This window comes from Pectinophora gossypiella, chromosome 18, assembly GCF_024362695.1.
Source record: "Pectinophora gossypiella chromosome 18, ilPecGoss1.1, whole genome shotgun sequence".
Lineage (NCBI taxonomy): Eukaryota > Metazoa > Arthropoda > Insecta > Lepidoptera > Gelechiidae > Pectinophora > Pectinophora gossypiella.
In genome coordinates, this window is record NC_065421.1 from 576,686 (window position 1) to 594,691 (window position 18,006).

Genomic DNA, 18,006 nt, shown 5'->3' on the forward strand with positions numbered 1-18,006 from the left:
AAATATCTCATTTGACTAAGTTGTTGGCCGCGAGCGAGGTCGGTGCGACGGCATTTTGGTTCTTTGGAGCGATGCTGATCATAAACCCGCAACGGCCTTGACAAGTGCCGATTCACATCAATGTGGTAATAAAATTATAACGATGTCTGTCCTTTACAATTTTCGGCGAAAAAACCTTTTTGTGTTTATGTAGGTACATCATAAATAAAATAAACAGCTTATAAACGTCATAATGATGGTCACGGGACAGCATGAAGTGTACGGAGTATAGGCAAAGAGCCAAAGAAAATAAATAGACGACCCCTCTCTGGTGGAAGAAAAAAACATTTTCACCTTATTCATTTACCTATTCGCCATAATGCGACCGGGATTCGGTGATAAGCGACGGCCCTTCACTCTCGTACAGTAAGCCGGTGGAGAGACATTAGACCAGAATAATTTTGAAGAACGTTTTCGGTATTAAGTTGACAGCACACGACTAACAGATTGCTGACCAGCGAAATGTCTATTTGATTCGCCCGGGTTACTGACTCATTAAGTTTAAAATTAACGGCTGTAAATCATCCGTCCCTTTTCTTTTCGGCGGGTAAGAAAATGGAGGTAGGAGGTATCCGCTCAACATCAGAATGTGCCTATGCCGTGGTACTTACTATATATACTTAATGTACATAGCTGTGGTACTTGGTAACATATTATACATCAATGCCTATACCTGTACCTTACAAGAGGAATATATTCTGGAGTTTGACATTTAGACAGAAACAAATAGATACGATACTACCCGTCAATACAAGTTTCGTTGGAAAATGAAATAGTGAAGATGTTAAGATATTATTTCATAGACAATCGCGCGGGACGTGTTTAGGCCACTTCCCGGAATAAAATTATCTTTGACTGACCTGTTTCGTAATGAAATTTGTTGCGTTCCATTTTGCTCATGTTAACTTTGGAGGAAAATTAAGTCCGTAAGCATAAAAACAATGTTTCATCACAGGCTATTTGTGCATCTGGGCATTTGACCCCGAAAAGAAAATTGGAGAAACGATTAGAGTCCTTATAAACCTCATAAGAGCCTTGTACCTACAAGGCTCGGGAAATAAGGATACGTTAGTTAGAAAGATTAGTTAGAAAGAAGGGATCTTGTAGGCTAGATAAGATTAGTTAGAAAGATGGTAGATACAATTTATATGGTTTTATTTTTTTAATTAGTAGTGAAAGATAATCTCCGAAAATGTGATGGAATGTTTTCGCCCACGCTGAAAATACAGGTTAAATGAATTCTTTTAAAATCCTCAGATTGAATATCATTAAAGGTTGTCAGCATGCCCGCGAAATAGTCTTTTTAGTACTCTGAGTTCGCGCCTAAAACTGCTCTGCTCGACAACAGGACAGACACGTTAAAGCAAAATATGTTTTCGAAACAGCCTTAATTTACGCTATTTTGAATATCCGCTGTCAATGGCCTCGACGGCAAATTGATTTCCACCGAACTCAATGATTTTAGGCATTCTGATGTACAATCATTGAGCAAAAGTTCATTCACTGAGCCCAGCGAATTATTTGTAAACAGTGGTGAAATTATGAACCATTAGTTGTCATAATTATAAAATTTATGCTTTTGTAGGTGTTTTTGGTCTATTACAGAAACGACATGTAACCAGGAGGTCTTTAGTGCAACCAGTTAATTTATTACTTTGCAAGAAACTGATTGGACTTTTGCAGCTTATCGTACATACATAAATTAGCTAAACATTGATTTATCTTTAGTACTGATGGAGAGCAGAGAAAATTTAAATTTAATTTACAGAAAGAAGAAAAGGAAAAAAGAAAGAAAGCGCCGAGAGCCACAATAGCGTGCGGACAGTCACAGATGTAGAACAGTAAGTAGCAGTAATCGGTCCTCAGAAGCTCGACGTAATTAACCTAATTAGAACTCCGTATCTAGGGGCAGCTGGCGGGACTGCCGAATGTTTACCACATATTATTTTAACATTAAGACAGAAATAACCCAGGAAACTACGGCTAAAAGTTGCGTGTGACCACGAAAATCAAGTTTCGAGAATCCTTTATTGAAGTTTTAAAACGAAGGCTAGTATTAATTACTAGCCAAATCAGTTACTTTTTACTAAACGTCAAAACACGAAATTATTTGTATGAAAACCTGTGACGTCATAGAAACCATGGTAAAATGTCGGCCATATTATTAGGTTTTTTTTTTATAAAAAAACAATAAATATTTTAAAGATCTAACTTTATTTCGTAATCAGAATTTATCTTTAACCTAGGATACTACCCAATAGTAAGCGATTACGAAATCATGAAACCTTTCGAAAATTCGAAGTTTAAAAAGAGAAGCTGGATAAAGGCGGCACGTGTCAAAACTGTGCACATGTGCAAAACCATTTCTTAGAAATTCAAATTGCGAACAAATTTTCAAGTTCAAGATGGCTGCTTTAGTTCACAATCCTTTTTCAAATCAAGGGCGCGTTTCTTTGACCTATTTACTCCGGGGTCCGCTTAGTTAACCTTTAGAAATTAACAGACTGCTTTTTACAGATCCGACTATTATCTGACCTTACAGTGCAAAGGAAAAACCACCAAGAAAAGAAACAATTAAAGGTTAGGTTAGGTTATGTTTGACATATATGATAGTAAGTAGTCGTGGTGAGTTTCCTCAAGAAGTTTTCCTTCGCCGTGACACCATTCCCAGCGGGAATCGTATCTGTGATCTTAGAATACGAACCAGTCTCCCATTGGGCCAACGATTATTCGTAGAAGGACAAACCAGATAAAAGGGCGGAACATAGGTACATAAGCTCACGAGTATATCCCTATTGGGTCGTGTACTAGCCTACTAGGTTTAAGATTAATTATGAAATTCTTATTACTAAATAAAAACAGATCTAAAAGTAACGGAAAACATTTTCTTTTTTCTTAACTTATACTTATATGAGTTTTGATCAAGAAAAACATAATAATAAACCTGACATATTATCGCGTTTTCTATGACGTCACAGTGTGCTTTTTCATATAAATTCCATAGTAATTTCGTGTTTTGTCGTCGAGTAAAAAAGTAACTGATTTGACTAGTTGCCTATTGGATAGTCGGAGGTACATCCATCGCAAGATGAACTAAGTATCCAACGAACAAAAGGAACGATTTTTCCTAGCGTGTTACGTTTTTCACGAAAAATAAAAGTATGTAAATTAATTTTAAAGATAACAAATACCACAGAAACGGATAAGATGTGATAAGATAAATGTCTGTTTATTGAACTGTCTGCTGACGACAAATACATAATGAACTAGTATAGGATAAATACAAAATTAGCATTCCTTTCATCAAGTATAGGAAAATTAGGGCTTGGTGGAGTGGGGAAATTATGTCAAAGGGGTATCTTATCGTTATTTATTGTCCTTCCTACTGCTGCCTATCGATACCCACATTCCCGGGAAATGCATTTTCGGAGGTATGTGACCTAACCTGTATTGGGCTGGTTTTCCCTTCGCGGGTTGGAAAGTCAGACAGGCAGTCGCTTCTGTAAAAACCGGTCCTGTCAAATTTTCAGGTTAGGAAAGCGGAACCCGTGAAAAAACCTATAGTGGCCTAACTATCGATAGTTGAAAAAAAAAAGATAGTGAAAGAAAATCAATAGTATGGTATCGATAGTATACATGTTTTTAAACTATCGACAGTTCGATACCAGTAGTCCTTTCTAACATGATGGACCATTGTACGATTGATGGACTATTGGCGGACCCAACTAGTTAACCAGCTAGTTCCGCCCACATGCGACAGATGGCGCCACCATTCAATAATGCAGGCCTGAAACGCGCTATCGAAGTTTGCACAACGCGACGCATAGGTACAACTTCCAACATAACACCGGTGGATGGACGATCGCCAGTCACACTACCAACTTGTGGCTAGCGGGGTAGCTATGCTCAGTTCGTACCCCGATTCCATCCTTTGGCTGCAGCACACCCTCGCCGCTAAAAGTTCACTTGAGCTGTTTAGCGTCATATGCATTTTAGGACTTTACTACAAGTTGTCTTCTTGATTACTTGTGGTTCTGACCACCCCATTGGGGCTTGAGAGCGTGAGTTTATGTTGGTATGGCTCTATCGGCGAGTCTTTATTTGTATCGTAGGTAGTTATGTTAAAAATACCCCGGCCATGGCAACCCTAGTCTATACTAGAATAGGGTAATAATGAGCTCGATTTATCAAGATCTTTCGTCTCCACTCCGCTAGCCTTTTCCTATCCCTAGCATTTGCTAACTCTGTAAATAACATTTTTTTTTTTTGGCCGAATACGGCTGAAAAGGATAGGATATATATAAATAACATATTTTTATGGTACCTATTCTGACGATATTTTTTTTTTAATTTTGTATCTGTGTCGCCTGCATATCTTGACCCGCGTCAATTCGATATTCGAAATAAAATATTTTACATAATTGATTATTTTATTACCTAGATGTTTTATGCATTAAAAACAAGATTTAATGAACATTTGTGCTGGCCTCAACTCTCAAGGACAAGAGGAATCTGAGATGCGATTACAGCATCTGCCTTCGCGTCGCCCACACACCTTTAATACACAATGAAGTAATCTAACTTGAATACTAACATCATTAACGCTCCAACAACTTGGTAATAACTCTTCAAACTAATTCTGGTTGCTAGAACCCGAACCAATTGTAATTAATTGTATTGTATGTTGTTGTCATAAGGAAATTTTTTTTATTTAGCTTTGGCAACATGGCTATTGGCTTAGAAAACGTTACAATCATGTCTTCATAAGTCTAATCGATTTTTCCTTCATAAGTCAACATCTTCAAAGGTATTTATCAACATTTTCAAGGTCGCATCTTCCATCGTCGCTTATGGGACCTGTAGCAGTCATTGCGTTATGTATGACACAAAATTAATGTCCTATTATTGTCCTATTATTAATTAAATTGGATGTTTGACAACAGTTATCATTGTCAGTTACACAGTTTAGAATTTACTCCTTTTTCCTTTGGCTCATTTAAGGGAAAGGCTAAGATCATAAGACTATACTGCCTAAGTAATTCAACAGCCTTTTTTCTAGTTTATTTTTTCTAATCTGTTTTACTACCAGCCAGTGTCAACTAATATTTTTACTATGTCATGGTATCGTGACAAAAACGTTTTCTTCAAGGCGTAGGCGTACACGGCACGGCTCACGAAATATAACGTCGTAAACGCAACTATTTTATATGCATGGCGATGCGGCCCGCAGTATACCACCCTTGTTTATGTGGTAGGATATTTATTACATATACGTTTCGATTTATTTTCGAGATAATTTAATTTTCGAGACGCTTCTGTCTAATGAGCTAGGTCAGGAACCATCAGAACGACGAAATCAATCGTCATAAAAAACGCTTCAACACATTTGCGAATGGAAAATAACAGTTCCAGTTTTTTATGTTATCTTAGGCTTTACATTTTCATAGATAGTGAAAAGCAACACATGTTTACAATGCAAATATTAACATTTTTAAGTATAATTAGTGAGTTAGGTCTCGAATTTTATTTTTAAAAGATCATAATAATATCCATATAATAACAGGCTGCCTTCAGGGGAGTTAGAAAGGTGACCTAGAAGCAGTTCATTTTAAAAAAAACAATATTGCTATTTGACATTGCGCGCTTACTTTTATATGCGCAAATGTCAAATTGCAATACCTATTGCTTTTTAAATGAATTGCTTCAATGTGGCCTTTTCAGACCCCTTGATGATTTGTGCTGTTGCGGTTCTGTTCTGCCCACCACAATATGGATTACAGCGTGAGTATTTACTCTATGTACAAAAGGTCCGAATTAGCGAAAAACCCTATAGAAGTCTATAGGCTGAGTAATTTCATTGTTAATGTTAGTAGGTAAATGACAAGGCATACCGTGTGACGTCAGACGGTGACGTAGGCGTGCTTACCACACTGCCAGCTAAATAAATAGAGCGACGAGTGGCTGTCAAGTGCGCGAGGCGTAATCTATCGATTGTGGCAAACGTGCTAAAATACTGGCCTTATGGCCTAGCATGAAATAAAGAAAAAAGAAAATTATTTTTAAAACATTTTAAATTTGGAACAGAGTAACACAGACTTCTTTCAACTTGTGTAATGAATTACTTTAGAATTTTTGTCTTGTTATGAAACGTATAAGGCAAATATACGTATTATATATTTTCCTCCGCCTCATTTATAAATAGTTTATAGAAAGTAAACATGTAGGTTTAATAACATAAATCAATGTCTATTGTTAGGTACTTGCTTAAGCATAATGTAACTTAAGTCGTAACTTTCATTATCGAATACTAAGCCAAGTTGCAACGTTGGTATTACTTTAACATTTTTTATGTTACGCGACATATTTTATCTCCTGATAACTTTGATATTTTTATCGCGTCTTATATTCGCCGCGTTGGCAGTATGCATTCGATTACTCATCGATGTGAGTGTTATCAGTTGGCCAAATCAATCGCCGGGAACTACGTAATTATGTTTACATATCCGATAAACAGTGAAAACGTGACTTTTTTTAATACACAAGAACATTCAGGCGATACACCTTGTCTCGGCTAGACAACACATTCACGGGTTCACATCCAAAAGTTTTTGTTCTTTTTGAGAATCCAAATCAAATTGTGCTTTCAAATAGACCATTAAATACGTACTTATTAAGATCGATTATTTTACTATGCGTGTAAACATCAATGTTATGCGCGTGCTGATAAAGGGCATCAATTCATGATTTCAAATCAAAGGTAGTCAAATCATCGATCGTTCGTGTTGAATCATTGTGTTGGACGGTCAATTTGATGCAGTTTAGTTAGCAACACGATTTGATTTGTCGACAAGTTTACAATTCAAGCGATACAGACGACGTTTGTCCTTGTTTCCGGCTAGCTAGTGCTGCATAGTGACTCACTCGCGACAACTTCACACTCGAATAGAAGAAACAAACGACCAGATCGACCCGTCTCAAGACTTAAATGAATGATTTATGTGATAAGATTATGAATCTACATTTTCTACCAGTTAGCGTATCTTTATTGTGACCAAATATGGGCGTTTAATTTGGACGTGAAAAGGCTGTTTCTGACTTCAACCCTTGTCACATCGGAACGAGTTTAAAAAATAAACAATTTTCAACAATACATGTTTGTGAAATTAACCATATCGGCGTGTTGAGTCAGGTGTTTTATAACAATTAACTCCATACGATTGCAATATTACAATGGATCCAGAATACCACGCTGTTACACGTAAACATTTCCTTAAAACATCTTGTTTCGTAAAATTGGGTTCGTATTTCATCATCTTTGTATTTGTAACGGATAGAAAAAAATACTACTAAAGAGACAAAATTTTTATTTTTTTAATTTAGTTTTGGCGACATGGCCGTCAGCTAATATGAGACGAAAGCAATTTAAAAAAAAAACCTAGTTTTATATTTAAGCCAAATGAGAAGAATTTACACTTCTTCGTTAAATAGCAAAAGAATAGGCCTTTTTAATTTATTCATATAAGGTAGGGCAGGGAGTTATCGGGGTCATGGATGAATATACTACTAAAATAAATAAATGGAAAGATTCGTACATTACAAACTACGCCCAAAACCCCAACAAGAATTTCTGAAACTAGATAACAAATAACGTAGAAGAGGGTTTGACACATCGCATGCTCCACCAATATCTTGGAACAACGCTAGGCATTCGATAACATATTGCCTAGAAAAGGTTTGGCGATTGGCCTGATAACTCAAAGAATGAGGAACTTTCCAGACCACGATTTCCAAAAACAATATAGAAGGTGTTCTATAGATTTAACATGATAATGGCCCCGATTCCTGCAGACACCGCCTAATTTTATTTTAAGTTATAATTATCCGTCATTTTCATATCCGTCGAAAAGGAAAGGGACGGATGAATCACAGCTCTTAATTTTAGAAAGAATGAGTCAATAAATGAATAACCCGGGCGAATTAAAAGGTACGTCGCTGGTATGCAATCCGTTTGACGTGCTGTCTACTTAACTGTGTCGGGTTATTGACTGATGTAAAATTTTTAGACGGTTGGTTTAGATTTGTGCTTAAAATTGACGTGTGTTCCATAAATTTTATGCTTGTCGATTACCCGTCCCTTTCCTTTTCGGCGGATAAGAAAATGACAGATATAACTTAAAATAAAATTAGATGGTATTTACAGGAATTAGCACCAATATGTATACCTATTTTCTCATTATTCGGGTACATAACTATTCAAAAGTTGCTTGAAATTTCCATCAGATACGTATGGTACAGAATTAAGTTGCTACCTGTATTGCTTCTCTATTTTGATCAGAATAATAATGAGTGGAAGATGTGTCTGGGTGTAATAACAGGGGTCATTATTTATACCCAAAAACAAAGATAAAAGATGCATTTGTCTGTTATCCATGAAAGTATAAGGTTAAACGAAGCCAAGTCTGTACAGCGCCATCTGTATATTTTTTGAAGAACGTAGCCTGGAAATTCCCTCATTGGGAAACATAATGTTTGGGAAAAGACACGAATACCTATACCATCGATATTATTATTTTAAGGTGAGACATACATACATACATACATAAACTCACGCCTATTTCCCACCGGGGTAAGCAGAGACTATAGAATTCCATTTGCTTCGATCCTGACACACTTCTCTTGCTTCCTCCACATTCATCAATCGCTTCATACACGCACGCCGGTTCAGAGTAGATCGTATTGAACCTTTTCTAAGGACATCTCCAATTTGGTCATCATAAGTCCTTCTCGGTCTTCCTCTGCCAGCCCTACCATCAACTTTCGCTTTATATACCGCTTTTGCAATCCTATTATCCTTCATCCGCTCTACGAAAGCTCTACGAAGGTGAGACAAATCACATAAAGATAAATGTAGTTGAAGAGTAGGGTTCAAGACAGTATCTTTAGCCATTGTGGTCCTGTGTGTGGGGCGTACTTCTCAATTTGGCAGCGCAATTTCTATCACCAGCACCAGACTTGCACCAATGAGTTATTTGATGTATCTTAAGTGCAATTTTCACTAACACAGTTGGCTCGACCATTATAGACTGCGATACAGCTCACTACCTATCACGTTGGTTTAACAGAAAGCTCGGTGACGCGTGGATACTTAGTTCATCTTGTCATGGAAGTGCCTCTGACTACCCCAATTGGGATATAGTCGTGAGCTTATGTTATGTTATAATATGTACCGGTAAAGCGGTAAGTTTTGAAGCGCGTACAGTCATGAGAAATATCATGTACCCACTTTAGAACCCTGTCGCACTATCATATTTGACATTTAATGAGGAGTACAGTTTAATTCGTCAAAAAAGTTAATGTGACATGGTTGCAAAGTGTATACATATTAGTACTCGTGATCGTACGACGCTTAAATGCAGATTAACATTTAGATTTAATAGTATAATAAATTAGGACCTCCAAGACGCAAGACCTTGAACTTCTAAACAGCTGCTAAATTAAATAACTGGAGAAGACAGTTGTCTCATATCACATTCTAGTCACAGATTAACACGCGCGGAATTAACTAGATGTTCTAATTATAACTTTATCGATTGGAGGCATTATATAAGAACCTAATATACTTATAATCTTGACTTTAGGTACCTACGGAAAAGTTTAAGTAGTTCGATCTACTCTGAACCGCTGTGCGAGTATGGAACAATTGATGAATGTGAAGGAAGCAAGAGTAGTGTGTCAGGATCGAAACAGATGGAATTCCATAGTCTTTGCTTACCCCGGCGGGAATAGGCGAAAGTTTATGTAATATTGACTTTAAATATTATCCAAATTAGAATCGATTTTGATGTTTAGCCTTGTAATCTAATATTTCGTACAATAATTTTGACATATTTATCGAAAATGTTTAGATGCGATTAGTCAACAATATAATGTTCAAAATACGAAAATGGAATACATTGACACGTTTTCATGTTTAGAACATGTAAGTTTTTGATTGGAGAACGTTAAACTTGATGTGGAAATGGAATTAACGTGCGCACGCTCCTATATTTATTCATGCCGATTTAGCTTTTATCGCCATACCTAATGTCCTTTTCTCAAGAGTGATTCGTATAAATGCTATTCGCTTCATAATGTATAAGTATGAACCTCAGCGAAATTATAGACGGGAGTTCCCAAGCGCATGCGCTTCCCCGAAAGTTCATGAAGGATCGTTCGTGTGACGTTTTTGTTTTGGTATGCATTTATAGGCGATGATTTCTTCATTGAGTGTACGGCATTGTACTTATGTTTTATAATATCTCACTTTTCTAGTATTATTCCTTATCCAATGACCTTTTCCAAAAAGTGGCAGAAAAAATGTAGTGCACAGAGTGTACTTAAAGCTAGCCCATAATTTCTTTGACTATGAAATATGGGACTGGGACTCAAAATACTAAAAAACATCTTCATCTTGAGTAGCTTGAGCGCTAAACGAATGAAGACGGCAATTTTTTTTGAGTAAGCAAAGGTGTAAGTATATACCCACTCCTGTTTTAAATCCCATGTAATAGGGGCGAGTCTAGAAGTTCTGTATAAATTATTTCAGTTGCCTTTGGCGGCTGTGTAATGGTACAGTGTTGCCAGGTTGCGGCAAATTGTTGCGACGTGTTCTGCTTGACTTGGCGACTGCGGCGTCGTCATTTATCACAAGTCTCAACTTTTTATCTGCAATGGTTAATTGTGATTTTGAATCGCGAATCGTCTCCAACTTTCGTTAAAAGTCAAGAGATACCGTTTAGTACTCGTATTTACGTCCCGAAACTATATTACTACGTTACGAAAAAAATATGATTTATGATAGCCAGTTATTTATACGTTTTAGTGCAAAATTTCTGGGAATTTTCCATGTTAGGTAGTAAAAACATTCTTCTTCTTTGCGAGTCGATGGCGATCGATACTAAATATTTGTAAAAACATTAACGTAAATAATTTAAGAAGCTGACGATCTAACGAACGAACATGAAAAGACTAAATTGAATCGCAACATAGGGTAACGAGTACACAGAGTAATTACGTTTTCTATACTTTTATACATATTTGTGCTTAGAACACAGGTGAATCATCTATAATACATTTGACTCCGCTCGCAAGGTTCCCTACGGAACAAATAAAGATTTTGTGACAGTTTATAAGCCACACAATGTTACATAAACGCGCGTAATACCTAGTGGGTTGGGCAGAGTCACAAGTAGTCAGAAGAGAAGTTGCAGCCGCTTTCCGTTCAAAGATGGATAATGATAAACCATATGGTGTCAGGTGATCAGCCTATCGCTCATATAAGTTTCACAATAAGCGATAAATACTCTGCTACACTTATTGCGGTCATATGAAATCAAAAAATAAATTGGTATTCTAGAACGTAATTGGTATTCTAACCAAGGCCGAGGCTTCAAAGAAATAGTATATCTAATATTGTATAGTATAGAGATATGTATTCTGTGAAGAGTTGCCAGGTCAAATGTAGTTTGAAACACAATAGAATAGATGTTTATTACGGGAAACACAAGTACCTACATCCTTACTATAGCATGCAATTCTGTATTCGCGTTTGTAAAGTATAAAGTTAAACTATTGTTAGCCATTGGAAACATATATTATAGCCGAAACTTTTCCACCAGTCATTTGTTTATATTTTCCACACTGGGTTTATGACCATGAAATATAGGATATGATGTAAATAATTTTATTAATTAAAGAACAAAACTAGCGAGCGGGCGGGCGGACAGTGCGCTTATTTGGCGCGCGATTAGCACAAATAGGTGGCGCACTTATTTTACTCGATTTATGTTACTATCTCAGCTGGTGACAAGCGAACTTATTTTGACTCGTGTCTATTTTAGTTATGACCGTTAATTTGGTAACAAAACACAAACTTATAACTCGATTAACGTCATAGTACAATGCCAATAAAGATAAAAATCTAATTAGAGGCGAACGAAAACGGTTCAAAAGCCGCATAGAACTTTATGTTTCTGCCATCGTCTGAAGAACAATATTTGTTTTGTGACAGAAGGAGATTGGCTGACATTAGTCTTCATAGTGAAAAACTAGCAGTTTGCTGCGATTTCGCATCGAATTATGCGTTGAATTTCCAATCTCTTAGCGTTTGCTTACATTTTAAAAAGATATTCGAAGTAAAATTGCAACTGTCTATGGGCTGATAGGTATATAAGTTAATTTATTTTATTTATTTTATGTTTAGAAGATATTAAAAAAGCAAGGACGCGAGGAGTGAGCAGTACAGTCATGAGCAATATCATGTAACCACTTTAGAACCCTGTCGCACTATCATATTTGACATTTAATGAGACTTACGGTTTAATTTGTCAAAAAAGTTAATGTGACATGGTTTCAAAGTGTATACATATTAATACTCGTGACCGTACATCCTATACACCTTTGTCTACTCCTTCGGGATAGTGTTGTATATTTATGTTATCTTTAATATTAAAAAATAGACTAGTTTCCACAGGAGGGGATCCAGCTTTATGTCAGAGTCACCAGGTTGCAGACAGCCTATCTCCGTAGAGAATTAGATAAAATTGCAGTGTCTGCCCATGGCCCAACCTGTCGCCCAGGAGGGGTCATGACCCCCATAACCGTCCCCCGTGGATCCGCCCTTGAGTTTCAATATACTTAACAGGTAAAGGCATCATGGTTGCGAGTCCAACATTATATTGACTAAACATCCGGGAACTGCCAGTTTGCTTGTCACTTCGAGGCGCAGATATTTACTGAATCGCAGACATTTATTTATACTAGATTTTTATAGAATTCAACTTGTGCCCGGCGGCTTTTTATCTGTTTTCCTGAAGATTCTAAATATATTTGGGGAATGTTATTATTTTCTTGCATTTGAAACATTTTGTACGGTCACGAGTACTAATATGATACACTTTGAAACCATATCACATTATTTTTTTTGACAAATTAAACCATAAGTCTCATTAAATGTTAAATGGGTGAAAATCAAAATGTGCCAAGTTTCGTGGCGAACCTTCATATAATTTTTTCGTGTAAAATTGGGTTCCGGCATGAAAAAGGATCCATTGACCCAGAACCCAGGAACCCAGGATCCTTTTTCATGTCGGAACCCAATTTTTCACGAAAAAATAATATGAAATTTCGCCACCAAACTTGAAATTTTGATATTAACCCAAACATGATAGTGCGACAGGGTTCTAAAGTGGGTACATGATATTGCTTATGACTGTACCGTGTTATTTTAATTAACTGATAATTAGTTGTCTTTTAGACATTTTATAAATCAGATTGTTTGCTGCAGTAGTAAGTGGAATTCCGTGGGCTCTGCCTACCCCAATGGGGAATAGGCGTGATCGAATGTATGTAGTCCGTTCGCTAAATCTGGTAACTTAGGACGTTAGGACAATATCTACAGTAGAAAAAGACGAAAGAAATGACGACCTCTGTGGTGTAATGGCTAGACCTTAACCGTAAGAGGACCTGGGTTCGATTTCCGGGCGCGTCAATTTCGAAAACGAATATTTCTAAATTGAGTTAGGTCTGGAATAGTCTGGATGTCTCTGCACCGATCCTTAATGGAAAAGCGTTGTATGTACTTCATACGAATAATACCGTCTATTCATTAGATGAGGTTTATTTATGTTATTGGCATGAGGAAGGAAAAACGCAAATGTTTCCTCTGTAGGGGAGACCCATAGAAGCGTGATACCATCAGAATTTATTGTTGTTTAAAATAATCCTTTTCATTACGACAGTAAATCGTTTTCTAACCACGTCACGGTCTAGTGCCTATAAATCTTCCTAGCAAATGCAAGGCTGCGAAGTCTTTATAAAAATAAAATACTAAACACAATTCGATCTCTGTTGAACTTTTTGTTGCGGATTTTTTGGCACTCCACGGCCGCAGGTTAACATGACAAATGTCCAAATGGCTAGACCTAAACTCTAGAGTTGGCAATTTGCGTGCTCCTAGCCCTGGGGAAATATCGTGGCCACGCGTGTTCATAGTCAACATGTTACATAGTCATGACTACAGGGTCAGTGACCTTGTGCATAGTAATTTACGATTACTAGGTAATTCGGGCAACTTGGGAGATCCTGACACACATACAATAACACAGTTGGCTCGACCATTATTGAATGCGATACGGCTCACCACCTAACACGTTGGTCTAACAGAAAGGTGAGGTGTAGGTACTTTAGTTACATCGTGTGCATATTTTATGTATTCTTTGTGGGAGATACTGAGGCGTTTAAAATGTTGGTTGTTCTGTTTATTGTTATTGAGAAGTCAAGGTTTTTCGATGTCTAGCCGTTGTTCGAAACTTTGTCCGTGTCCTTTAGCTTTTGAATTTTAAAAAAAAAACAGTTCTTCAACACTCCAGGCTCCGCGCTTTGGGCTGTGAGCTGCGGGTTTAGCACCGTTAAGCACGAGACTTTTTCTCTCCGGGAGACATGTCTCTTTCTGTGCAGTACTGTGAGAGAGTGACGGGTGACGTATGTCGAGGCGAGAAAGAGTCGCGCGCTTACGGTGCTAAGCTCGCTGATATTCCAGTCGCCAGTCAGTAAATATCTTTCGTATTTAAGCTTAGTTGAAGTTTTAATTGTTTTCAAGGCAAGGTCAGACTAAACCTCCGATATTTGGTGCAGACTGCTACACTCAACTTAGACCACGAAAATACCTATTATGTAATTATTTGAAATCACTATATTCAATAGCATATAATTATGTTGTTTTTAGCATATAATTATCTATGGAATATAAGGTTAAGGCTCTTCTTACTGTAGACTAACATATTGATTTTACACGACAATGAAACACAAGCTGAACTTGAATAGCTCCATATTCTGGTATCACCAGAAATCTATTTTGTTAACTTTTTAATCATTTGATTTATATCCATCTCTCTACCTATTTATATACTTGGAAGAGGGTATTAATATATTATAAATTTTGTAAAAGAATTAAACCCTTTTTATTTTTTTAATAATCACCTCACAACGATAATCATTACTTTGGAAATCAATCACGGAAGAAAAGGTTAAAGAAAGTTGAAACTTAAATGCAGTACGCAAAGTCGGAAGCCAAAATGACACCCACAAAGACACATTTAGATCTTTTGAAACATTTGCAATCTTTCAAATAGTCATGTTGGGGTTGTGTCACATATTCAGCTAAATAATAATATTAGAAAATAATGGTATTAATTACCTACATATTCATGTAATAATGGTAAAATTACAATGTTGTGGACATTATGAATAATCATAGTCAGTATTTACAGTCTCGGTCTAATAGTTATAGTGTAGTGCTCGCGATCTGGAGTACCAGGTTTGGTTAGAACATTGCAAGCTTGAATCATCTGATTTTCCAAATAAGTAAGATAATTCCGTGCTTCGGAACGCACATACCTCCCAAATACCTCCACCAACCTGAAATGGAACAGTGTGGTGGAGTATGTTCCATAATCCCTCCGGTTGATTGAGCTTATATTGTTTTATATCAATTTACATAATTAATTTAGTTTGTGTTATTTTTCACATCACTGAAGTACCAATCAAGAAAAATCTGCTGAATAATTTCCTATCTATTCAACGAGTATTGTTGTGCAATTCGTGATAACATGAGTAACTTTATTGATAAAATGGACTATTGTGGTTATGACTCATTTAGAGTCCAATCATATCAGACTAAAGAAATTGTTGTGTGATGCTCGGCTCGAAACATGAAACAAGAGGCTTCATACGATGATTTCATGATTTTATTTAGACAAAATATGTACAGCCTCCGAAGGAGTCCCAAAGTATATAAAAATAGGTATAAAGCTTAAAAAACACGATGAAGCAGAGGTTACGTACGGGAATGTCGTCAACGTAGTCGGCGAGGACTCACTTCACTCGAAGTTCGCTTTGGTACGTCGTAAATGCACCGAGGGCGCGCTGGGCGCCACCACACCACACTCGAGTCACACGCTGGCCGCGCGGCCGGCCCGGCCCGCCAGCTAGAGTGCCGCTGACTCGGGCGCCATGAGCGGCGACAGCGGGCCCGGTAGCCGCCGCCCACGCTCCACTTCGAAGCGCAGCTCGGGCGAGGCCCGCCGCGCCGCTGCGCCGTCTTCTGGCAGGAAAGCCGCCACCAAGAGCGCGCAGATCACCAGCAGCGCGCCCAGCACGAAGGGCGGCCCGGGCACCAGCCGCACGTACTTGTCCTCCTGGTCGCGACCGGCGGTTGCGTGCTCCTCGTTCAGGTCCACGTGGAACAGGTAGAAGATGACGCCAAACATGGCGGGCCCAAGCCCGTTGCACAGGCCGCGCACGCCCGTCACCATGCCCTGCACGACGCCCTGCCGGTCGGCGCGGCTGTTGACTGACACGTACGCGCTAATGGCCGGGTACGTGAGAGAGCCCAGCGCCGCCAGCACGCCCGCCGCCCACATCATCCAAGTGCGGCTGCCGAATCCGTACCACATCAGCTGCAGCATCTCGAACAACAACCCCACCATGATTGTGTGCTTGGCTCCCAGCGACCGCATGAGGAATCCCAGCACCACCTGCACCCCAATACTGAGCACCCCCACAATTGCAATAAAGATTGCCACTTGCACCACACCGAAACCCATCACAAGTTTTAGGTACACAAATATGCAAGAATACTGTCCGGCTTCGGGTAAGTACGAGAGGAACACTGCCACACACAACATTAACACTGTACGTTCTGCTCCAACTTTTCTTAGTGCTGCAAAGGGGTCGGCCTGTTCCCAGCTTATAGCGGGACCCCAGCCACTCGGTCTGACCTTTTCAGGCAGACTCTCAGGGACGGCCACCATTATGAAGAAGACGTCTAAAACGGCGACGGCAGTGGCGGCCGCCACGACCAAAGCCTCGCCGTAGAGATCCATGAGGTAGGCGCCGAGCGCAGGCGAGATTACCATGCTGGCGGCGAAGGTGGCGGAGACCAGCCCGTACGCGCGCGAGCGCTCCGCCTCCGTCGTCACGTCCGCGACGTACGCGAACACAATCGAGAACGTGACCGCGAATACACCGCTGATGCTGATCATGGCGAAGAACCACCAGGTGTTGATCGTCATCAGCGGAATCGGCGCACACGTGAAGAACACCGTCACCAGCAGGAAGAACTTTCGGCCCCACACGTCGGAGAGCGCCCCGATCAGCGGAGCGGATAGGAACGACAGAATGCCCTTGATTCCCATTATGAGTCCATTCATTAGAAACGTGTGATCCGGGAAGGTGGCGTTCAGCACGGAGATGATGGGCATGGTGAGCAAGCCCCACGCGAAGAACTCGAGGAAGATAACCACTAGCGCGTGGAAAACAGACGGCTCACCGATCCCCGACATCGTCATAATCCCGTCTTTCATCACAGTTTTTCTGTTCCGTATCACCATTTCTACTTCAGTTTTTGTGGTCTTCGTGGGCGTCATTTAAGATTTGATTTGTTTATTTTCCTAGAACTACTTATATTAGACACATTTTGGAAACCTAAGCACTACATTGATGAAGAGTAATGAAAACGCGCAAGTATCAGCAACGTCAAAAATCCACTGAAATTGAAAGATTGAAACGAAAAACAACTCGATATTTGAGTTGCCATAAGTTATTATAAAGTTCTACCAATCAATAAACCGAATTTAATAAAATAAATAATATTCGCACTAAAACCTTGAGAAACAATTTTGTGTTTGTTGTATAAATTGGATTCACATTAAATTATTTCTTATTTAGCTAAATAAGGATGTAAAAAAATTGTTATAATAAGCTACCATTTAAAATAAATAATGTAAATGGCAACATTTATTGCAGTAAACCATAAACAATTCACATTTTATTTTAAATACTGGCATTGGACTTTACATTGAATAGAATTCCAATGTTATATGCAAAAATTTGTTGTTATATTTATTTAGTTTAGTATTTTCATCGGAC

General features: G+C 38.5%; 1 protein-coding gene across 1 annotated transcript; it reads right to left on the minus strand.

Annotated features, from left to right (window-relative positions):
* Window positions 1-9,046: 9,046 nt before the first annotated feature.
* LOC126375277 (hippocampus abundant transcript 1 protein) lies at window positions 9,047-17,634 on the minus strand. The gene has a single exon (XM_050022209.1). The coding sequence runs from the start codon at window positions 17,502-17,504 to the stop codon at window positions 16,065-16,067; it is 1,440 nt and encodes a 479-aa protein (XP_049878166.1). The 5' UTR covers window positions 17,505-17,634; the 3' UTR covers window positions 9,047-16,064.
* Window positions 17,635-18,006: the final 372 nt, after the last annotated feature.

Bases quoted from the DNA above. Each gene is read 5' to 3' on its own strand.
- LOC126375277 (XM_050022209.1), bottom strand. From the start codon at position 17,504: ATGACGCCCACGAAGACCACAAAAACTGAAGTAGAAATGGTGATACGG.